The following is a 24,578-nucleotide window of genomic DNA, read 5'->3' on the forward strand; positions in this document are numbered from 1 at the left end:
ATTTATATTGGTAGACATTTATACATCTATATAAATATATATCATCTATAGGTATATTGGTATGTATGTTTATCTATGTGTGGTACTTATACTTACTATATAGATATTTATATACATAGATATCTATATATTTGTTAAAAACCGTGAACTGCAATGCGCCTTTTTATGTCTTGACTCTTTAAACATGTTTAGTTCATTCGATCATTGCTCGTATTTACCTCCATAAACGAAATCCAACGCGAGCTTTTACTTTGACATCGCTTCACCGGAAGTGCGTCGCAGACGTCGGGTGATCAGCTGACTGCAGCGGACCGACATCGTTAAGGGTTCTGCTGTCATTCGATTAAAACCCGGTGGTAGTGATCGGGATAAGGACAGGAGCTTGTTGGATTTATAACTTCTGCAGGATATGTTTCTATAGGCAACAAGTCTGGTAAGCAGTGAGCTCGGCGCGAGTATTTATTATTATTACTAATGGTAGCATCTGTCTCCTTTAGCCGTGGTGCTAACCCGGAAGCATCGACACTGCAGGTGTATCCTTAACCTCCGTCTATGATCTTCTCTAAGCCATCCTGCTGTCCGTCATGGTGTTGACGTCTACCCGCACGAATACACATGAATACACCGTATTTTACCTTTTGTTGCTTTTTTTTTGTCCCCTTATATTTGCATTCATGTGCATTGTATGCGGGTAGTGAATGAGTTATGTGAACAGTCGCATCACTAAGGATCTGATCTGAACACCAGCTGTCAAATGTTTTCCTCTGGTGCACACAAACCTGTGTGGTATTTCTTTATAGATTCTTATTGACTAGACCAGACCAGAACCATCCTTTCACAAGTCCCCATCATCAGTCATTGAAGCGTTTCATTGCAGCTGCGCCACATCACTTAATGTTCTTCTAATATATAACTGATATAATAATGTATAACTCGTATAATGATATAACTTAAACACAATTATCTCCATTTAAATGATCGAGGAGGCATGTTGGTTCTGTGGTGTTGATCAGAAGGACAGTGCCTATAGTTATTGATCGGAAAGACAGACTATAGTTATTGAGGATGCTTGTCGGTTCTGTGGTGTTGGTTAGAAGGACGGTACCTATAGTTATTGAGGAGGCTTGTTGGTTCTCCGGTGTTTATCAGAAGGTCAGTAGTAGTACCTATAGTTATTGAGGAGGCGTGTTGGTTCTGTAGTGTTGATCAGAAGGACAGTGCCTATAGTTATTGATCGGAAAGACAGACTATAGTTATTGAGGATGCTTGTCGGTTCTGTGGTGTTGGTTCGAAGGACGGTACCTATAGTTATTGAGGAGGCTTGTTGGTTCTCCGGTGTTTATCAGAAGGTCAGTAGTAGTACCTATAGTTATTGAGGAGGCGTGTTGGTTCTGTAGTGTTGATCAGAAGGCAGTTCCTCTAGTTATTGATCAGAGGACAGTACCTCTAGTTATTGAGGAGGCTTGTTGGTTCTGTAGTGTTGATCAGAAGGATAGTACCTCTAGTTATTGATCAGAAGGATAGTACCTTTAGTTATTGATCAGAAGGATAGTACCTGTAGTTATTGATCAGAAGGACAGTACCTCTAGTTATTGAGGAGAATTTTTGGTTCTGAGGTGTTGATCAGAAGGCAGTTCCTCTAGTTATTGATCTGAGGACAGTAGTTCTAGTTATTGAGGAGGCTTGTTGGTTCTATGGTGTTCAGATCAGAAGGACAGTACTTTTTGTCTCTTGGTGGCTGCGTCATGATGACTGGTAGCTGGCTGGCTGACTGTTTGCAGGGGAAGGCCTAAAAACAACTTATTTAAAGTTTCAGCAATAACAGATTGCCATCAGCTATTTGAGATAGTTTGATTGTTTCCTTTATACTGGATGAATAGTATCTTTATTGTTTCAGAGGGACCAACATTGCTCACAAGAAAATCTAAGCTTAATCAATTGTTTGACCAGAGCTAAAGACTTGTTTAGATAGGTAACGTTATTGTATTACTTAAAGGACAAGATGCGCACTTGGTATCTTAAGTTAAATTCAGCCTTTTGACCAACAACATAGACAGGGAGAGGCAATGGCAACATTTGTCGAGCTGTTTTTGAGCAAGGCACGGTTGACAGAATTTCTGTCTAAACAAGTTACATAGTGTAGTTTTATACTTTTCAAACTGTGTAAACTGGGAAGGAGCTAATGAATAGTGTATGTATGTATAATGAAAAATGGATATTCATCCATATTTTGTTGATCAATAACACAGCAAATCCAAATGGATTTCATATGCCATCCCACCTCTGTTTATAACACATGGCTGCCTCTTGATAAATGCAATTTGAATTGCATTGCAAAGGTTTTGTTTAAGTTGTTCCATTCATTTTTCCACTTTATTGATTATACATCTACATTTATTTACATTTATTTATTTATTTATGTAGTGGGTAAAACTAAATTGTGGTAAAATGTTTACATTGATACGATTTAAGTAAAGAGGGGGGGCGACCCAGTGTTTAGCATCCTCTTACTCCTCTTCAGACTCTCTTCATCATGTTTGCCTGTTGCTTCTTATCTGACATGTTTGATACAAATGAATGTCTCCCTCTGTCCTCCTTCAGAGAAGTCATCATTATGTCGGGGAACAACCTAGTTTTACCCATAGTGCTATGGGGCCGCACAGCTCCAACTCATTGCATCAGCAGTCTGCTGGTGATGGATGACTTCAGTACCATCGTCACTGGCTGCCATGATGGACAGATCTGTTTCTGGGACATGACACCTGAGCTACAGGTAAATATGTTAATTACACCTGAGCTACAGGTAAATATGTTAATTACACCTGAGCTACAGGTAAATAAATATATTAATTACACCTGAGCTACAGGTACATTCCTTAAAAACACCTTAGCTACAGGTAAACACTGAAATGCAGTTCAATATGTTGATTACATTCAAAGTAATATCCTGCCACGTGAACCACAAATAGGGATTCATGTTTGAGTGAGAATCGTGATGATGGCAATGATAATGTGTTTGGATGCGAAGAATGGTGAAAGCTTGATCTTTCATTCCTCTCTTTCACCCTCTGTCTCTCTCCAGATCTGCCCAAGGGCAATGCTGTTTGGTCACACGGCCGCAATCACCTGTTTGGCAAAGGCAAGCGCCTGTACTGACAAACAGTACATCGTCAGCGCTTCAGAGAGTGGGTGAGTTCAGAAGATGCAGTTACCCTCACTGCAACCCTCTATTTTATTTTTTAGTAAGGGTTAGCCCCGACCCTAACCCTAAGAGAACCACAATGGGTGATGTTTGGTTTGTTGTACGATCAACCACATACATAAAACTTCTCTAGTAACTGTTGATTGATATGCTTATATATGGTGCAGTACTATCCCCTTAGAACAACTCACTGAGAACCCTTCTTCATGACTGATGATGCCACCTGTGTGTTTCCAGGGAGATGTGTTTATGGGATGTGAATGATGGTCGCTGTATTGAGTTCACTAAACTGGCTTGTGCACACACTGGCATACAGGTAAGGGGACACACACACACACTCACTCACTCACTCACCCACACATCTGACCTTATCTTGAAATGTTTATTGAAGTACAATGAATGATGTACAGGAGGTAGCATATCAAATCTTAAATTTGAACTATGCTTGAGACAGTGCAGTCCGGCTTCATGATGTCATAACAAAGTGTTTTTATACATGAAGGTTCATAAACACACATTCCTTATTATGATTGTGTGTGCAGTTCTACCAGTTCTCCTTCGGAGCAGAGAGGGAGGGCCGTCTGCTGTGCCATGGCCATTACCCTGAGATCCTAGTGGTGGACGGCACCAGCCTGGAGGTCCTCTACTCCCTGGTGTCCAAGATCTCTCCTGACTGGATCGGCTCTATGAGCATCATCCGCTCCCACCGCACTCAGGGTGAGACTTACACACGTGTGTGTGTGTGTGTCTGTCTCTGTCTGTTTGTCTGTCTGTCTGTCTGTCTGTCTGTCTGTGTGTGTGTGTGTGTGTGTGTGTGTGTGTGTGTGTGTGTGTGTGTGTGTGTGTGTGTGTGTCTGTGTCTGTCTGTCTGTCTGTCTGTCTGTCTGTCTGTCTGTCTGTCTGTCTGTCTGTCTGTCTGTCTGTCTGTCTGTCTGTCTGTCTGTCTGTCTGTCTGTCTGTCTGTCTGTGTGTGTGTGTGTGTGTGTGTGTGTGTGTGTGTGTGTGTGTGTGTGTGTGTTTGAAGAAGAATCATTGATGATAAGACGATGTCTTCTCAATTAATTTTCAAATACATTCAAATCTGCTCTTTTTTGGAATAAAATATCAAATTAGATGTTTTGTGCTAGTTGACATTCCTAAAATATATATTCATATATAGTCTACATAGTGTATATACATAATGTATAGACTCATAGACCACCAAGGTTATATATATATCACCATATATGCATACATTACTCTAGATACAGACTGCATATGTCTGTATTCTCACTCCACTCATATATGTGTGTGTGTGTCTCTGCCCATCAGAGGACACGGTGGTGGCGGTGTCAGTGACGGGCATACTGAAGGTCTGGATCATCACTGCTGAGGTCAGCAGAATGCAGGTACCCTCCAAACCCGCTCGGCCCCAGGCTGCCCACAGGTTACTCTGTAGTCCAGGGCTGGCCATCTTTTCTGTTTCATATTGTCCAATCAGGGTTGTTTTAGATCATCAACGTGATCTGAATGCCAGGGGGCGACAGGAGGACGGGGTGGGGGGGGTCTTTCATCGTTTTCAGGCAATCCACTAAAAGTTAAGAGAATAGACATTTATACCTTTAACAGAAAATATTTGAGAGCAATGTCTATATCAAACAGCGGCTCCCTTTTTAAAAGTCTGTGTGTCTGTTCTCGGTGCGACAATATCACAGCATCATTTACCATAACCTTACCTTTAAAGGGGACCTATTATGCACCAGGTGTGAGTGTGATTAGTCTTACAAGCCGTTTTTAAAATCTGCCCCATATGACATCACTAGTGGGTGTGTCCACCTAGATCTGGGCTGGATAGATCAGTCTACCAGCCTACCCAGTGGACTGAAGTAAACGTTGCTCTTCTATCCAGAACAGATCTAGGTGGACACAACCACTAGTGATGTCATATGGGGCAGGTTTTTGAAATGGCTTGTAAGGCTAATCACAGTCACACCTGGTGTATAATATGTCCCCTTTAACATTATTATCTTATCTTCAATAGCAAAAACCAAATCATAGCCACAGCGTTAGCAGCTCTGATGGAGAGCAGAGCAATGTTCTGGTGAGCAGCAGGCGTGTGGAGAACAGAGGAGTGGGCGTCAGATCACCGGGAGAGATGGAAACTATATCCGGTGTTCTGCTGTCAAGCACATCTTAGAGCGATAATTGAAGAGTCTACGTGCCCTCACCTTGTTTATAGAGTCACTTCTGATAGTAAGTTAGATCAAATAGGAGGAAAAACTAATTGTCGATCATCCCTTCAGTTGTCAATACCTCGTTCCCAGGTGGTAATGTGTACATTACCCAGGTGGTAAAGGTAATGTTTACATTACCCAGGTGGTAATGTTTACATCACCCAGGTGGTAATGCGTACATCACCCAAGTGGTAACGTGTACATCACCCAGGTGGTAAAGGTAATGTGTACATCACCTAGGTGGTAACGTGTACATCACCCAGGTGGTAAAGGTAATGTGTACATCACCCAAGTGGTAACGTGTACATCACCCAGGTGGTAAAGGTAATGTGTACATCACCCAGGTGGTAACATGTACATCACCCAGGTGGTAACGTGTACATTACCCAGGTGGTAAAGGTAATGTGTACATTACCCACACTGTGTTCTCCCTCCAGGACCTGGACCCAGTGTTTGAGGAGGAGTCCAAGCCCATCTACTGCCAGGGCTGCCATAGCATCTCCTTCTGCTCCTTCACCCAGAGCAGCCTCCTGCTGGTCTGCTCCAAGTACTGGAGGGTAATACTACAGTAATACTACAGTACAACACAGAGCAGCCTGCTGCTGGTCTGCTCCAAGTACTGGAGGGTAATACTACAGTAATACCCCAGTCATCCTACAGAGCAGGTGGTGTGCTCCGAGGACCTGAGGGTTACCACCAGGGTTACTACCTGTTAACACTGGTTTGGGGTGCAGGTGTTTGACGCTGGGGACTACTCCCTGCTCTGCTCGGTGCCCAGTGAGGCGGACCAGGCCTGGACCGGGGGGGAGTTCATCGCCGCTGATAAGGTCATCATCTGGACTGAGGACGGCTGCAGCTGCATATATACTCTGCCTGCTAGGTAAGCCCTGCCCCCCTCCAGCTCAGCCAATCCCTCGCTCTCCATCGCGCGGATGTGTTAATGTGTGTGCGTTAAAGTGTGTGACTATATATGTGTGTGTGTGTATGTATGTATGTATGTATGTTAATGTTTGTGTATACTGGACGGTATTCGTTCAAGCTGTCTGCCTGCTACTCAGACAGCTTGAACAGCTTGTGTGTGTGTGTGTGTGTGTTAGTGCATTTTAATATTAATGTCACTACAGTACATACTCAGTGTGTTACAGCTGTCTACCAGCTACTACGTGTGTGTATATAAATGTGTTGGTGTTAATGTGTGTGTGTGTATACTGTATGTATGCGTGTGTGTGTATATAAATGCCATTGGTGTTATTGTGTGTGTATATTGTGGCACCCCTGTGCCCCGAATGTCAATGCCCGGTAGGAACCACACAGGAGTCGAGGTTTACAGCCGCAGTCGGCGTTTATTCTGAGGACGTGCGACACTCTAAGAGCAAATATGGCTGAGCTAGGGTCTCCGCGAGCCTCGTAGTCTCTGGCGTACTCGTGTCGTCCTTGTCTCCGTTCTCCTCGTGTCGGTCCCCCGCTCCCCTTTTTGGGGTCTCTGTCCACGTGTCCTCCCACTGGCCAGGTGTCCCTCATCCGGCTGATTGGGTGGGGGGTTGTGCTGCTCTCTGTCGCCGGCTGGTGGATGGCGGTGGTATACGCCCTCCACCACGAACCCCCGGACCCTCCCGGTGGGGGTCGGGATGCCACACTCCTTCACCGCTTGATGAAGCCCCCGGTCGGCTGGGTCCCAACCCAGGCAGGCATCCCGGCGTGACCGGGCATCGGCGTTGGTGTGCTCCTTGCCCGGTCGGTGGTCCACCTTGAAGTGGAAGTCCTGGAGGGCCAAGAACCACCTCGTTACCCGGGCATTGGTGTCCTTGGCGCTGGCCATCCATTTCAGGGGGGCGTGGTCGGTGACCAGGGTAAACTCCCGACCTATCAGGTAGTACCGGAACTTACCCACGGTCCACTTGATGGCCAGGGCCTCTTTCTCCACCGTGGAGTAGTTCCTCTCGTTGGGCAGGAGTTTCCGGCTGATGTAGGTGATTGGGTGCTCGTCTCCGGCCCGGACCTGGGACAGCACTCCCCCCAGCCCTACTTCCGAAGCGTCTGTGTGCACAATGAGGGGGAGAGAAAAGTCAGGGGTTATGAGCACCGGCTCCGAGCATAGGGCTTCGCGGAGGGTTCCGAAGGCCTTCTCGGCCGCCTCGGACCACCGGACTCGGTCGGGCAAGGCCTTCCGGGTCAGGTCATTGAGGGGGCTGGCCAGCGTGGCGAAGCCGGGTATGAATCGCTGGTAATACCCTACCAGCCCGAGGAACGACTTCACCTGTTTTTTCGAGGTGGGGCGGGGCCAGTCCCGGATGGCGGCCACCTTGCTCTCCTGCGGCCGTACGTTTCCCCGCCCTACCCGGTACCCCAGGTAGGCCGTCTCCTCCAGCCCGAGGCGGCACTTGGCCGGGTTGGCGGTTAGACCGGCCCTCCGTAGCTCCCCCAACACGGCCCGCAGCTGCCGGAGGTGGATGTCCCAGCTGTCGCTGTGGATGATTATGTCATCAATGTATGCGGCGGCGTAGGCCCGGTGAGGCCGTAGGAGCTGGTCCATCATCCTCTGGAACGTGGCCGGGGCCCCGTGGACGCCGAAGGGGAGGACGGTGTACTGGTACAGGCCCCCCGGGGTCGCGAACGCCGTCTTCTCCCGGGCGGTCCGGGTCAGCGGCACCTGCCAGTACCCCTTGGTTAGGTCCAGGGTCGTGAGGTATCTGGCGGGCCCGAGGCGCTCGATTAGCTCGTCCACCCTGGGCATGGGATAGGCGTCGAACTCTGAGGCCTCGTTCAGCCTCCGGAAGTTGTTGCAGAACCTGACCGTCCCGTCAGGTTTGGGCACGAGGATGACTGGGCTGGACCAGGCGCTGCGTGACTCCTCGATGACTCGGAGCTGGAGCATTCGTCCCACCTCCTCCTGGATGGCCTCCCGCCGGGCTTCTGGGATCCTGTAGGGGGGAACTCTCACCGTTACCCCTGGTGCCGTTCGGATATCGTGGTGGGTGACCGTTGTTCTCCCTGGGACCTCCGAGAACACGTCCTGGTGCTGCAACACTATCTCCTCGAGGTCCTGCTTCTGGGCCGGGCTGAGGTCCTCTCCTACCGGAACCACCGGGAATTGGCCTCGGGCCGCCAGCGCCGGGGGTGCCGGGTCTGGCGGATCCACTCCCCCCCTCCACTGCTTCAGGATGTTGATGTGGTACAGCTGGGTGGGCTTGCGTCTCCCGGGCTGTCGTACCCGGTAGTTCACCTCCCCCACTCGTTCGACCACCTCGTATGGCCCCTGCCATTTGGCCAGGAATTTGCATTCCGCCGTGGGGACCAGGACCAGCACCAGGTCTCCGGGGCGGAAGGTCCGCAGCTGGGCCCCCCTGTTGTAGACCCTCGCCTGGGCCTGCTGTGCTCGCCGTAGGTGGTCCCGCACGATGGGCCACACTCTGGCCATGCGGTCCCTCACCTGCTCTACGTGGTCCAGCGTGGTGCGGTGGGGGGACGGCTGGCTCTCCCAGGCCTCCTTGGCCAGGTCCAGGATTCCCCGGGGTCTCCTCCCGTACAGCAGCTCGAACGGGGAGAAACCGGTGGAGGCCTGGGGTACCTCCCGTACGGCGAACAGGACATGGGGCAGCAGCTGGTCCCAGTTCTTCCCGTCGGCATCCATGGCCTTTCTCAGCATCTGTTTCAGCGTTTTGTTGAAACGCTCCACGAGGCCGTCCGTCTGTGGGTGGTACACGGAGGTCCGGAGCTGCTTGACCTGGAGTAGGCTAAGCAGTTCCTTAAACACCCGGGACATAAAGCACGATCCCTGGTCGGTCAGGACCTCCCTGGCTATCCCCACCCGGCTAAACAGAAGCATGAGCTCCTTGGCTACCGCCTTGGCTGTGGCCGCGCGAAGGGGTAGGGCTTCGGGGTACCTGGTGGCGTAGTCCACCAGCACTAGGATGTACCGGTGTCCCCGGCTGGTTTTGGGGAGGGGCCCCACGATGTCGAGGGCTATCCGGTCGAACGGGGTTTCTATAAGGGGCATGGGAATCAGGGGGTTTCTGGCCGTGGCTCGAGGGGCTGCCCGCTGACACTCGGGACACGCCTGGCAGTGCTGCTCTACATCCCTTTTTACCCCTGGCCAGTAGAACCTCGCTAAAACCCGGTCCCGGGTTTTGTCCATGCCCAAGTGGGCTCCCAGGAGGTGTGTGTGGGCCATAAAGAGCACCTTGCTGACATACGGTCGCGGGACCACTAGTTGTTCCCTCACCCCGCCCTCTCCCGCCACTACTCTGTATAGCAGTCCCCCCCTGGTTCTGAAGTGTGGGTGTGGTGGTTGACTCACCGAGTCCCGCGCCTGTCCGTCGTGGGCCAAGACGTGGCTCCAGGCGTGTTTCAGCGCCTCGTCTCGGAGCTGGGCCGTGGCGAACTGGCCGGGGCGGGTCGAGCCTTCCCCCCCTTCCGGCAGGAAGTCCGAGAACTCGGTGAGGGGGGAACTCTCCGGCGCCTCCGGGGGGTCCGTTCGGGAGGGGGCCGGGAGGGTTTCCGGGGGGCCGGCGGGGTCCGGCGTCCCAGCGCCGGTGGGTCCTCCCGCCGCTCGGATCGGGGACCCCGGTGGGGAGGGCCCGTTCCCCGCCGAGTCCTGGTCTTCCTCCGTTCGCCCTCCGTGGGAGGACGGGAGCCTGGTAGCCCCGTAGGCCTGTCGCGCCCCCTTCAGCCCTCTGCGTGGTGGTTCTCTCCGGCTCCGGCGTTCTCGCGCGGGGTCCCATAGCCGGTGGAAGATCGGGCAGTCCCTCCCGATCAGCAGCGGTACCGGGAGGTGGGGTACGATCCCGGCCCGCGTCGTGAACGTCCCGTGCGGGGTCCGTATGACGACGTGGCAGGTCTCGTACGTCCGGGTGTCCCCGTGCACGCAGGCCACCTCCATGGGGGCCCCTTCCTTCCCGCCCGCCAAGTCGGGGCGGAGGAGAGTGACCACGCTCCCGGTGTCCACGAGGGCCTGCGTGTCCCGGTTCATCACCCGCGCCGGTATGGTCGGGCTCCCTGTCGTCCCCTGCGCCCAACAGGTCGCCAGCATGCAGGGCCGGTTCGCCCCCGGATCCGCGTCGGCCGACGGCATCGACACATCTCGGTTCCCCGGGCAGTCGCGAGCGAGGTGGCCGGGTTGGCCGCACCCGTAGCAGCGCCTCCACTCGCTCCTCTCCTGTCTCCAGCTCGGCGGGTCGGGGATGTGTCTCGCGGCCCCAGCCGCGGGTCCTCGCGGGTCCCGGCGGGTCTCGGCGCGTCGTGGGGTGGTCCAGGTTCGGGCGCTCTGTTGGGCCACCTGCCAGTTCTCCAGTCGCCGGACCAGGTCGTCGACGGTGTCGGGGTGGTGGTGGGCCATCATCTGTCGCGCGTCCGGCGGGAGTCGGCGGTCTATGATCACCCGATCGATGGGGCTGGGCCCTTCCCCCGCCGTCAGCCACCGCTTCACCAGCCGAGTGAGCTGGGCGATCTGTGTTCGGACGGCGCCCCGGTCGTCGAGCCGCCAGTCGGCGACACGTTGTGCGCGGGCCGCGAGGTTGTGGCCGTAGTAGGCCAAGATCGCCTGTTTGAGGGTCGAATACTGCCGGGCGGCCTCCGCCGGTAGGTCCTGGCTCGCCTGCTGGGCGGGCCCGGTGAGGAACGGGGCCAAGATATGGGCCCACTGCTCCTCCGGCCAGCTTTCCCTCTGGGCGGTCCGCTCGAACATCTCGAGGTAGGCCTCCACGTCGTCGTCGGGGCCCAGCCTCGAGAGCCGGCTGGTCGGGGCGGCGGTCGAGGTGGCGGTCGCGGCGGCGGCCGCGGCCGCGGTTGCATCGGCGGTCGCGGCGGACTGCTGGGTGAGCCGTAGTACGGCCTCGCGGAGCAGGGCTAGGCTCTCCGCGGTCTCCCGCTGCTGCTGCTGGGCGAACGTCGCCGCACTCTCCTCCGGGTGCTGCATGTCGGCTGAGGGGGGTTGTAGCGGGGGTCGTCAGGTTGCCTGCGTTCTCCACCATACGTGGCACCCCTGTGCCCCGAATGTCAATGCCCGGTAGGAACCACACAGGAGTCGAGGTTTACAGCCGCAGTCGGCGTTTATTCTGAGGACGTGCGACACTCTAAGAGCAAATATGGCTGAGCTAGGGTCTCCGCGAGCCTCGTAGTCTCTGGCGTACTCGTGTCGTCCTTGTCTCCGTTCTCCTCGTGTCGGTCCCCCGCTCCCCTTTTTGGGGTCTCTGTCCACGTGTCCTCCCACTGGCCAGGTGTCCCTCATCCGGCTGATTGGGTGGGGGGTTGTGCTGCTCTCTGTCGTCGGCTGGTGGATGGCGGTGGTATACGCCCTCCACCACGAACCCCCGGACCCTCCCGGTGGGGGTCGGGATGCCACAATATACTGTATGCGTGTGTGTGTGTGTGTATATAAATGTGTTGGTGTTATTGTTTGTGTATACTGTGTGTGTTCCAGCTGCCTTCCTGCTAGTGAACATTTCCGCAGCGATGTGGGGAAAACCAAGGAGGCGTCCATCCCTCCCCTTATCTACAGCATCACAGAGCGCACCGACAAACAGGTACAAACACACACACACACACACACACACACACACACACACACACACACACACACACACAATCCCAACATGACACACACGCAATCCCAACATGACATACACACACAATCCCAACGTGACACACACACACAATCCCAACGTGACACACAAAATAATATATTTAACTATTTCTTGCTTCGATCACAATATTTTTGTTCTGGGCTACACTAATTTTTGTTCTCTTCTTTTTGAAAATAAGAAAATACATATTTTCCAATTGTTATATTCTTCGAACTGAAATGACTGAATTGTTTTCCAGAGAAGGATTATGTCAGTTATATAATGTTTGTTATTTTGTAACATGGTGCCGGTATTTCAGGACATTTTCCAGATGGAAAACTGTATGCTCAATTCTACAAGAAAAAGTTATAAAAAAATGGTGCAATACTAAATTAACTCCACAAACATCTTCCTGGGAGGCTAGAGCGGTTTTAAAATGACTCTTCTTGTAGAAATATGTGTTTAATTGGCCTCATAAGCTTTTCATGTGTATAACTTATGCCTACTTTATGTTCTAACTTTATTTGTGTTGTGTTCTAGATTTAAGTTAGGATGCTCACATACATGGATTAGGCCTGCTTCTTCTAAAAATTAAAAGTAAAAAAAAAATGTAACACATTTTTGTGCATTTAAACCTTTCACCACTTAAACTTACTAAAGGCATCTTAACATCTAGTTCTAGTTCCATCTATATGTATATATTCTCAGATGTTTTTGCAGTTGACATAAGAAAGAATGACACTACATAGATTATTATTGTGGTGATGTTTTTTAATTGAATACATAGGGTTGTTCACGTTCTGTTTTACCGTGTAAGGGTCATGCTTGAGATAAAGTCACCATTCCTCAAGTACAAATCCATGATTTATATCGACAACTTCGACCAAACATGTTTTGACTTATTCCTAAAAAAATTCCAGGGCAAAAACAACGATGATATAAGGCTTGGTTTTCCACGGTTATTGGAGACATGAGTGGATTGAACATATGGTAGTTCTCAAGCGGATGTCGACCATTACCGTGGACACACATAGGCTCAGTCCTTCAACAATGAAGAGCATCAGTAACGTTTCTGGCTAATGTTAGGTTTTAGTATGATAAGATATCTTATATTCCTTTATTAATCCCCAGGGGCCAAACGCTGGTATTGAGTTAATCGGGTTAGGACCAGGCCTAATCCATGCTTCTGAGCCTCAATCTCTTTGTCTCTTTGTTGTTCCTCCGATTTGATTTAGAATCCTTGTGGTTGCTGACATTATGTGTTTGTAAATTTGTCTGTGCCCTTTTTGTTTATGTTATTTCTTTACAATTCTTTTGACTTATGGTTTTTGTTGTTCCGGCTGTCGCTCCCTCCCTCCCTCCCTCCCGGCTCCTCTCAGAGAGAGGAGGGAGGAGGCGAGGAGGAAGAGGCCCATGGGTGCAACATGGAGCTCTACACCCCAGTGCAGCTATTCTACCACCGGCCTCTAGAGGCGCCAGTAAGCCCCAAAAGAAAAAGAAAAACTATTGGAACCAAAGCAGGAAGAAGGGAAGTTTCTGAGCCAAACTGTAAAACCAACAGCAGCCATTTTTGGAAAGGACAAAAAGGGTTCAAAATGGAGGTCTGGCGGGTAAACATTTTTAGAATTGTAAAATAAGGCTTTCTGGTTCTACAGTTTGCTCAGAAAGTGGAGCCCAATGAGGATCATTCTCTCTCAGCAGGGGGAGCTCTTTATCATGAACAGATAGTTTCAGTTCAGCAGTACCACTATATAGATGTGCTTTCATAGAATAAGATAAGGTAATACTTTCTTGATATCAGACAACGATATACGTGAAAATTAATCAGAAATGTTACATTAAATAGAACAGCAAGCATGCAGGCTTACATTATCCTGCAGTATTAAGTAGTTATACGTTATCATAAAACAGTATTAAATAAAGTCAGATTATAATAGAACAGTATTGAGTAGGTGTATTTATTCTACAGGGTTAATTCTAGGTTTAAGTTATCACAGTAAAGCAACAAGGAGGTTTACAATATCCTAGAACACTATTATTTGGTTTAATTTACCCTAGAACAGTGTCGTTAATTCAGTTTGCATTATCTTGGAAATGCATTTAGTAGGTTTACATTATCCTAGAACAGCCTTGAGTAGGTTGAGATTATCCTAGAACAGTAATAAGTAGGTTGACATTATCCTAGAACAGAGCAGTTGATCCTAGATTCCAGTAATGTATATTGACCTTCTAGTCCAGTTCTTGACCCTGATAGCTGTCAGCCTGCTGGGAGTGGTCCTTGTGCTTCCTTCCCCTCTTCCTGACGGACTGTCTGACCGCCCATGACTGGCTGGCTGACTGACTGACTGACTGACTGCTCTATAACTGACTGACAGCCTCACTGGCTGGCTAGAAGACCAATGACAGATTGACAGGCAGACACAGACAGACAGACTGACTGGCTTGTTGACTGACTGAGTGACCTGCCAGACCTTGCCCCTGAACCTCACTGGCCTGCCTGGCTCCATGCTCTATCCCCACTAAAGACAACTCTGCCATCACCCTCCTCATCTATCTTCATAACGAGATGAAGATGCATGCAAAGTCCCCTAACTGCTTCTCTATCATTTAACTTAACCCAAAACCATTGTGGTGGATCTCCCCAGAGTGGGAGACGTACGCTCAGGTTGCGAAACAACAGCAAGGCAAGAGATAGATGGGCCCTCTGGACGCAGTTTGGTTTATTATGATACCTTGGTCTAATGATTTGCTACAGTCTAAAACACCTTTGTGCAGATAAGACATTCTTAGGCGTGTAAAACAATGTAGAGTTAATTTCTTCCATGTGGAGTACTATGGTGTAGGTTAGTGTATGCTCCAGGGGGAACCAGCTGGGTGGAGCTCTGCCTGGGGTGGTTTGCTGTGCTGAGGGTGCCGTGTCAAGCTTCATTATATCTCTAACCCCACCCATCTGGATCCCCGGACATATGGTCCAGCTCTGTACGGCGGTGTGCTTGTTGGTACCTTTTCGAAACCTAGGGGTGTTCTAGCTTCAAAAACGATTCAATGCTTCATGGGTACTCCCACCTCTGGACGGCGTGTTTAAGTTGTTGGTGTGTGTGGCGGGTGGTTTGTTTTCTGGTGGAACTTTGCATTACTCCCCTGGCTGTCCTATGGATCACCAGGTAACGTCCAGGTGATTTCTACACAGCGAGGACTCCAGCCATTCTCTGCTTCACCACATCTCTTCAACTTCCTTCCAGACCATCACACAGACCATAATAAGCACCATAGCCCACTAGTTACTATTCCATCTTACATTTATATCACTACATAATCAGCCAAGGGAGCCACAAGCTAGAATAAGTGAACGGCAGTTGAGGAAAGGAAGGGAACGTGAACCCTATGCTCGCAACTTCCTGCTGCTAACAGCTGCTAGCAGTTAGCATCACCCTGGGTGCATGTATAGGGTTGCCCTTCTGAAACTCAGAGGGGAGCACTGACATTAAACATGAGTCATATCTGTTCAATGATCATATCATAGTTTACTGCCAATTTCCCCCTGGCAGAGGAATAACATTACAGGCTGTCAAATGGCCGACTACTACCACACAGCCAAACTAAACATCTGATCATCCTTATGGATACGACAGAGAATAGATCTTTTTAATCCTCATAATTCACACATTCACAGTAATGCCCTGTGCTATAAGGGACGGGGGATTAGGCCACATAATTGAATCAGGTCTGGGTAGTTTAAAGAGTTGCAGGAACACAATAGTACCGCCAACATTAGCGATGGTTCTCTAGCTGGCTTTGGGTTGTGATTTCCACCAGCTGGGGTGTAAAGGTTCGCTTTAGTTAGTGAACTGATCCGTTGTGCCTTGGTGCTGATGTAAGTCCCCTCCTCCTCTCAGCTCCTCATCTGCCCCCCGGTCACTCGTTTCTTCTACGGGAGGAGAGAGCCCTTCCACAAGCTGCTGGTCCAGGGAGACTCTGCTGGACGCCTGTCCCTGTGGAGCGTCCCTGATACCTGCCCCCCGGGGTCCTCTGCTACAGGTAACTACACCTGCCCCAGGCAGTCCTATTCTAGGGGTAGGTAACTATACCTGTTCCTTTATCCATATAATCGAACAGTTACTTTCCCTAAACCACCTTTCACTACAAGTTATAACCTCCTACCTCAACCATAACTCAACCCACCGCCACCATGAGTTATAACCCTGTACTTACTGATTATCCACATCCGCAACTGGTAACTGACCTGTACCTCAACTATCCTGTCCCCTGTGACCAGAGCTGCAGGTGTCCTCCACCGTCAGCCTGCAGGAGGCCTTTGATAAGCTGACTCCTCTGTCTGCCGGCATCATCGACCAGCTCAGCGTCCCGCCGGGGGGAGAGGAACCCATCAAGGTCCACCCTATAACCCTAGGAGCCCTGTTCTTTAATAGAACCCATAGAACCTGAGGAACCAAGTTCTTTAATAGAACCTGAGGAACCCTGTTCTTTAATAGAACCCGAGGAACCCTGTTCTTTAATAGAACCCGAGGAACCCTGTTCTTTAATAGAACCTGAGGAACCCTGTTCTTTAATAGAACCTGAGGAACCCTGTTCTTTAATAGAACCCATAGAACCTGAGGAACCCTGTTCTTTAATAGAACCTGAGGAACCCTGTTCTTTTATAGAACCTGAGGAACCCTGTTCTCTAATAGAACCTGAGGAGCCCTGCTCTTTAATAGAACCTGAGGAGCCCTGTTCTTTAATAGAACCCGAGGAGCCCTGTTCTTTAATAGAACCCGAGGAGCCCTGTTCTTTCCCACAGTAGACCCTAACAAACCCTGCTCCTTGCTGTAACAGACCTTAATAACCCCTCCCCCGGGGCGCGCCCTGCAGGTGACGGCCAGCGTGTACATCCCGTCCCAGGGCCGTCTGGTCTGCGGGCGGGAGGACGGCGCCATCATCCTGGTCCCCGCAACGCAGACGGCCATCGTGCAGCTGCTACAGGGGGAGCACATGCTCAGGAGGGGTGTGTATGCACACTTTAATATACTGTGAAGTACTGGTACTTAGCCACTAAATAGTTTACCCTTTACACTTATTTAGGATGTTTATACCATCTGTCTCGTTTGCCCTGTTTGTTCTGTTATTATTTTTTTTGTTTTCATTGGTACTTGGTATCAAAGGATTAATAAAGTAGTTATCTATCTATCTATCTATAAAGACACTCCACCACGGCCCACCTTCCTCAAGGTTGACCCCCCCCCCCTCTCTGCCTCTCCCCGCTCCAGGCTGGCCCCCCCATCGCACCCTGCGTGGCCACGGCAACAAGGTGACATGCGTGCTGTACCCCCACCAGGTGTCGCCCCGCTACGACCAGCGCGCCCTGGTCTCGGGCGGCGTGGACTTCTCCGTCATCGTGTGGGACATCTTCACCGGGGAGATGAAGCACATCTTCTGTGTCCACGGCGGCGAGATCAGCCAGCTCATCGTCCCCCCGGAGAACTGCAGCGTAAGAGCCACGCCCATGAGGAAGTTCGTCTTTTTAGAGCACGTCGCCCAGCTAAATATTAGACTTAGTTTTAGAGCATGAGCATGGGAATGTACAGGCAGCAAAGTTGCCAAGCATACTAGGGCTGTCCCCGACTCGGAATTTTCTGAGTCGAATCAGATCTGCCTTTTCAGTCCAGAGATTCGACTATTCGGCGGGCGTGCGGTGCAGGTCTTTTGGAGGTTTAAAAAACGAGTTTTCTTTCTATTAACACTCATATATGCTTAGGCGTTGCGCTCATTACGTTCTCACCTGAACAGTTTTCTGTCAATCAAACTCGTCGGAATTGTAGCCAACTTATTCCTGTCGGGTTTTAATTAGGCTTAATTAGGCTTTAATTACGCGTTATGCCCATGATGCGGTCCGATAATGAACACGGGGCTCATGTATAGGCTAGTGGATAATCCACTATATGAGCCCCGTGTTCACGATCTGATTGCATTTATTGAGGCCGAAAGAATACACAGCGCTGTGTCGCCATACTGACTGCGCTCCTAGAGATAATGTAGCAATAATGTAAGGGGAGATAGCCGCTTCCCTCTGTGGGATTCTGTCTAGCAAACAAAGTTACAATGAATCAATCGCCATATGGCCTTATTCCTGTGCATTTAAATGTTTTCTATTTTTAGTTTTATTAATGCACACCACTCACTGACGAAAAAACTAAATAAAATAAAAAATAAATAAAAAAATTAAGGAAGACGGCGGGAAACCCTGCAGTCGACTCAGATTCTCTGAGTCGACTGCAGGGTTTCCCGACTGATGATTCGAATCATCGACTTTCAGGGGACAGCCCTAAAGCATACATACAATGAGAATGGGCGACCAAGATTCTTATTGGGAAACTGCCAAATTGAAAATGAAATTGACATTGCATTGTGGGTAGTTATACAAAGGAAACAAAGATGAGTTGGAGTGACCAGAGAGTTTAGGATTGGTGGTAGAGGCCAAGTTAAGGTGCCGTTACCAGCCGTTTTGAAAATCGGCCTCTTCTGACATCACAAGTGGGGGTGTCCACCGAGATGTATGACGGATTGATGAGCAACGTTTGCTACAGTCCACTAGGTGGGCTGGTAGACTGATCTATCCAGCACACATCTAGGTGCACACGCCCACTTGTGATGTCAGAAGAGGCAGATTCTCTAAACGGCTTGTGACGGCTAATCACACTCACACCTGGTGGTATAATATGTCACCTTTAAACTGCAATACACTATTGGTGAAGTGGATATGTCTGTAAGCAAGGCTGCAAGACAGTTTAAATAATCTACACAGAATAGAAGTCACTCGATTGGTCTCAGTATCAGACTTCGAGATAAGTATAGGGCTATGATTGTAGTTTACCACTGTGGATGATCAATACATATAACAGATTGAGATAAGTATAGGGCTATGATTGTAGTTTACCACTGTGGATGATCAATACATATAACAGATTGAGATAAGTATAGGGCTATGATTGTAGTTTACCACTGTGGATGATCAATACATATAACAGATTGAGATAAGTATAGGGCTATGATTTTAGTTTACCACTGTGGATGATCAATACATATAACAGATTGAGATAAGTATAGGGCTATGATTGTAGTTTATCACTGTGGAAGATCAATACATATAACCGATTGAGATAAATATAGGGCTATGATTGTAGTTTACCATTGTGGATGACCAATACATATAACAGATTGAGATAAGTATAGGGCTATGATTGTAGTTTACCACTGTGGATGATCAATACATATAACAGATTGAGATAAGTATAGGGCTATGATTGTAGTTTACCACTGTGGATGATCATTACATATAACAGATTGAGATAAGTATAGGGCTATGATTGTAGTTTACCACTGTGGATGATCAATACATATAACAGATTGAGATAAGTATAGGGCTATGATTGTAATTTACCACTGTGGATGATCAATACATATAACAGATTGAACTAAGTATAGGGCTATGATTGTAGTTTACCACTGTGGCTGCAGTAAGAACACTGTGTTGAGGAACATGAATAGGCTGTAAGCTCCGCCTTGTCCTGCAACATGTCAAATGTCCATGGTGACACACACACACACAGACACAGACACACACACACACACACACACACACACACACACACACACACACAGGACAAAGATACCTGATGGTGACGGCTTAACCAGTTTTTTCACCAACACTGACCTTTGTGTGATTACAATTTTTTCTGCTTTTTCGCTAAATAGAAATCATAGCATATGTGTAAAGTCCAATTGAGTGCCATGGTTTGTACTTTTGTTGTTGACGGGGGGGGGGCACTTTCAATGTAACAGGATATAGTTTTACACATGCAGACTTTCTATATAAATACAATTCATAAATCTATAAGAAACCTCATCTCTGGACACTTTTGTACTGGATGCTGTCATAGACGATGACATCATCTAGGAGCACTCCCAGTTTGGCAGAAGTCTGCTGATGGTCTTTGTGCGGGAAACAATCATCAAAGGTTATGTCTTCTTGTATCTATGGAGATGGCATTAATAACGATATCATTAAAGTCAGTTGTTTACAAACAAACAGACACACACACACACACACACACACACACACACACCACAGTCCTATTCATTAAATGCAAGCATTGGTAGGACTTTTGTTTTCTTTGTGATTCCATTGTTGATACCATTGAAGCAGGAATCTATAATTTGTGACGTCGTCAGGTAAAGAGAACAAAGATTGACCTACCAAAGTCAGACTTCATTATGGAAGCTGTCTTACAGCCGTCAACACACTGTATATTTCTATCCCCCCCCCCCGTTGGCTCCTTATTCCCATCCCTTAAAGGGGGGATATAAAGCTTTCTCGACTTTGCCCTTTGCTTTAGACTGTTATACGACGTTTGTATACATGTTTTTACGTCTGCTATACTGGTAGGAGGCAGGTCGAACTTTACTTACGTAACAATCTGACGTCAGACTGTGCAGTTGGCTACCCGCAATGTTCACAACTTTTGGGGGGTGACGATTTGCGGAAACATGCAAAAAGCATTTTACCAATCGCAAAGTGGGTGTGCTGACCAATCACAGCAGACTGGGCTACTCGGGAAAAGCAACATGATACAAATCTAACGTTGAAAGACGCTGACAGTTTTACAGAAATGAACAGTGTCACAATAATAAGGTATTTGTTAATTAACACACAGTCCTGTAACCATATTCTAGTAGTACCCCAAAGTGATATTATGGACCCTAAGAAAGCATGATCTTGGGTCTTTAACCTCTTCCTCCCCCCTCTCCGTCGCCCCCTACAGACGCGGGTGCAGCACTGCGTGTGTTCGGTGGCCAGCGACCACTCAGTGGGGCTGCTCAGTCTGAGGGAGAGGAAGTGCATCATGCTGGCGTCCAGACACCTCTTCCCCATCCAGGTCATCAAGTGGCGGCCCGCCGACGACTACCTGGTGGTGGGCTGCTCAGACGGCTCCGTCTACGTCTGGCAGATGGACACGGGTGAGGGCGCAGGGCGGTCCAGGGGTTAGGGTGTCGGACCCCCAGCCGCAAGGCCCTGGGTTCATACTGACTCTTCTCCCCTCTCTCCTCTCCTCTCGCCTCTTCTCTCCCCTATCCTCTACTCACCTCCTCTCCCCTCTCCTCTCCTCTACACACCACCTCTCCTCTCCTCTCTCCCCTCTCCTCTACTCACCTCCTCTCCCCTCTCCTCTCCTCTACACACCACCTCTCCTCTCCTCTCTCCTCTCTCCTCTCTCCTCTCTCCCCTCTCCTCTACTCACCTCCTCTCCCCTCTCCTCTCCTCTTCACACCACCTCTCCTCTCCTCTCTCCCCTCCCCTCTCCTCTACTCACCTCCTCTCCCCTCCCCTCTCCTCTACTCACCTCCTCTCCCCTCTCCTCTCCTCTACACACCACCTCTCCTCTCCCCTCCCCTCTCCTCTACTCACCTCCTCTCCCCTCTCCTCTCCTCTACACACCACCTCTCCTCTCCCCTCCCCTCTCCTCTACTCACCTCCTCTCCCCGCTCCTCTCCTCTACACACCACCTCTCCTCTCCCCTCCCCTCTCCTCTACTCACCTCCTCTCCCCTCTCCTCTCCTCTACACACCACCTCTCCTCTCTCCCCTCCCCCCCTGGCTACAAGCGTCCCACCAAGGGGCTAGTTAAGGTTGAAGTGCCGTGCTCAGCTCAAGGGCATCTCAGCTGTCAGGATGAGGCAGGGAATTGGACCAGAAACCCTTCTATTGCTGCAGCAGGACGTTGTAGGAGAGATTCCTTTGGCCAATTAGAATCTGTTAGCACATACCCTGGTGTAAGGTAGTGATGCTTCATAGCAGTGTGGCTAATTAATGTCTGCCAGTGCTGGTGTAATGTATTATGGCTTGTCCGCGGTTGAGCCAACTAGCATCTGTTAGCTGATGCCCTGGAATTATGTACTGCAGCTTGCACACTAGTGTGGCGTCTAAAGCCACTAAAGCCTTTTGCTAATCTCTAATAATAATAATAATGTATGGCTGTGTGGGGCCGCTGGGAATGGTGTGTGAGTGTGCGTCGGAGCGTGCGTGCGCACTGCAGAGCTCGGAGATTGCAGGGTAGCTAAGTGTGAAATTAAGAAGAGTGTGTGTGTGCTCAGGCGTTGGACATGTAATTGGGCGATTTCTCACAGTCCTCCATCTCTGGTACACACAGACGTGCGCTGTGAGAGGTGTCCTTGGTGGTGTACTGGGAGTCTCTGCCTAGCTCGGCTCTCTATAGTCCTCAGCTCAGTTCAAAGTGCTGTCTTTCTTACCGCCCCTTACCTTACTTCCTACCCCTCTCCATTTCTTCTCTCTCTCACCGCCTCTTTCTCTTTGTCTCTGTGTTTTTAGCCAAAAGTAAGAAACACCCGCAAATATTCTATAAAATAAGGAGCAGGTAGAGCGAGCTCAGGGCTAGTATCATTGTTATGATAGTTGAATTGTTATGGTATCTTATGGTAGTTGTTTTGTTATGATAGTTGTATTGTTATGTTATGATAGTTGTATTGTTATGATAGTTGTATTGTTAGGGTATCTTATGATAGTTGTATTGTTATGATAGTTGTATTGTTATGTTATGATAGTTGTATTGTTTTGATAGTTGTATTGTTATGTTATGATTGTTGTATTGTTATGATAGTTGTATTGTTATGGTATCTTATGATGGTTGTATTGTTATGTTATGATAGTTGTATTGTTATGATGGTTGTATTGTTATGTTATGATAGTGTTATTGTTATGATGGTTGTATTGCGATGTTTTGATAGTTGTATTGTTAAGGTATCTTAAGTGTGATGTTCTGTCTCTAGGGGCTCTGGACTGCTTTGTAATGTTGTGTTACGTTGTGTTGTGTCTCTAGGAGCTCTGGACTGCTTTGTGACGTTGTGTTACATTGTGTTGTGTAACATTAGGGGCTCTGGACTGCTGTCTAATGTTGTGTCTCTAGGGTCTCTGGACTGCTTTGTAATGTTGTGTTACGTTGTGTTGTGTCTCTAGGGGCTCTGGACCATTGAGTGACGTTGTGTTACGTTGTGTCTCTAGGGGCTCTAGACCGCTGTGTGATGGGCATCAGGCGGTAGAGACCCTAACGTTGTGTTGTGCTACATTAGGGGCTCTGGACCGCTGTGTGATGGGCATCACGGCGGTGGAGATCCTGAATGCGTGTGACGAGCTGGCTCCAGCCACGGTGGACGCCCTCAGCCACCCGGCCGTCAACCTGAAGCAGGCCATGAGCCGCCGCAGCCTGGCCGCGCTCAAGAACATGGCCACGCACAAGCTGCACACGCTGGCCTCCAACCTGCTGGCTGCCGACAGCCAGGACAAGGTACCTCCGACACCTTATACCCCTTATATACCACCGGACACACACCTCCTACACTCTATACACACACACATCATACACGTTATACACACATGCATCATACACACCTCCTACACCTTATATACACACACATCATACACCGCATCCACCTTATATATATATATATATATATATATATAGGTCTGAGTCTGACTGGGTTACACAGGGCTTCAATGCGGATCGTACACCAGACGAGCACCATGCTGTAATGGTGACTGGAGTATGTAACCTACTTAGCGGCCCGGTCTTGTTAGAAAGCAGAGCTTTGGATAGAGGAGGAGGAGCAGGAGGAGATGGCTCTTGAGGAAAGAGATGTGTTGGCGCTGGCGGTATTACAAATGTTCGGGTGCCCCCGATATACAGATGGATAGACACGCACATGCTGGTCATCTGGGTCAGCCAGTTGGCCACAGTCTCAGACCAATTAAAACTTCCTGGGGTTGAAGCAAAGGTCAAAGCTCCTGCTATTCTGTCTCTTTTTGTGTGTGTGTGTGTGTGTGTGTGTGTGTGTGTGTGTGTGTGTGTGTGTGTGTGTGTGTGTGTATGGAGCAGAGTGGTCTTGTCTCTCAGGGTTGGTGGTCATCTTAAATGTCAACATGAGAGTGTGCAATAATGAAAGCCAGTGTGAGGATTGTCCTCTCCGGGGCTCCATAGAGAGCACGTGACTAGACCCCACCATGACCCTGTCCTATGGCTCAAAGGTCAGGGGTCAACCCATCAGCTTGGCATATATACATACCGTACCCTATATATAAACACAGACCTGTGTTTACATGTAGTGGAAGTCTGACTTGATACGTCCCCAGGTTGGACAGGTGGGGGGGGAGTCACATCATGCTGTCATCATAGTCCGTCTCAGTCACACCTCCACATTCTCTGTCACTGGGAAGGCCTTCCAAAGGACTGAGGTCCGACCCCATCCTCGTCTGCCCTGCCAGGACCAGCAGGCTGCTATTCAGTCTTTCATCATAGGTATTATAATATGTAACCGGTCATTCATAATGAAATAGGGCTTTTATTGTGGAATAACCAGTGGTGTAGTGGTGAGTAGTTTTATTGAGCTGCTTCTGATTCAGGTGTGGGTGTTGGATAGTAAAGGCAAAAGATTTATACGATCTAGTATCTGTGTGGATTGGCCGTCATAAAGCTGTGTAATCACCGTTATTTGGTCGTCAAAAGACTCACACACACACTGCCATCCCCCCCTGAGT

General features: G+C 49.1%; 1 protein-coding gene across 2 annotated transcripts in view; it reads left to right on the forward strand.

Moving 5' to 3' along the window:
• The first annotated feature begins 291 nt into the window (after nucleotides 1–291).
• wdr7 (WD repeat domain 7) overlaps nucleotides 292–24,578 on the forward strand; it is a 71,524-nt gene continuing 47,237 nt past the window's right edge. Inside the window, exons 1-16 of one of the 2 annotated variants that reach the window (XM_079756006.1) lie at nucleotides 292–433; nucleotides 2,602–2,773; nucleotides 3,083–3,189; nucleotides 3,440–3,518; nucleotides 3,745–3,919; nucleotides 4,514–4,590; nucleotides 5,853–5,972; nucleotides 6,150–6,295; nucleotides 11,834–11,936; nucleotides 13,355–13,453; nucleotides 15,872–16,013; nucleotides 16,252–16,367; nucleotides 16,848–16,980; nucleotides 17,243–17,463; nucleotides 20,795–20,990; nucleotides 23,117–23,331. In XM_079756006.1, coding sequence (XP_079612132.1) covers nucleotides 2,615–2,773; nucleotides 3,083–3,189; nucleotides 3,440–3,518; nucleotides 3,745–3,919; nucleotides 4,514–4,590; nucleotides 5,853–5,972; nucleotides 6,150–6,295; nucleotides 11,834–11,936; nucleotides 13,355–13,453; nucleotides 15,872–16,013; nucleotides 16,252–16,367; nucleotides 16,848–16,980; nucleotides 17,243–17,463; nucleotides 20,795–20,990; nucleotides 23,117–23,331 — 2,088 coding nt within the window. In that variant the 5' untranslated portion in view covers nucleotides 292–433; nucleotides 2,602–2,614. The remainder of the gene's footprint in view (nucleotides 434–2,601; nucleotides 2,774–3,082; nucleotides 3,190–3,439; nucleotides 3,519–3,744; nucleotides 3,920–4,513; nucleotides 4,591–5,852; nucleotides 5,973–6,149; nucleotides 6,296–11,833; nucleotides 11,937–13,354; nucleotides 13,454–15,871; nucleotides 16,014–16,251; nucleotides 16,368–16,847; nucleotides 16,981–17,242; nucleotides 17,464–20,794; nucleotides 20,991–23,116; nucleotides 23,332–24,578) is intronic. The other variant, XM_079756007.1, reaches the window with a different exon arrangement.

The sequence above is a fragment of the Pollachius pollachius genome (genome assembly GCF_949987615.1).
Source record: "Pollachius pollachius genome assembly, chromosome: 18".
Taxonomy (NCBI): domain Eukaryota; kingdom Metazoa; phylum Chordata; class Actinopteri; order Gadiformes; family Gadidae; genus Pollachius; species Pollachius pollachius.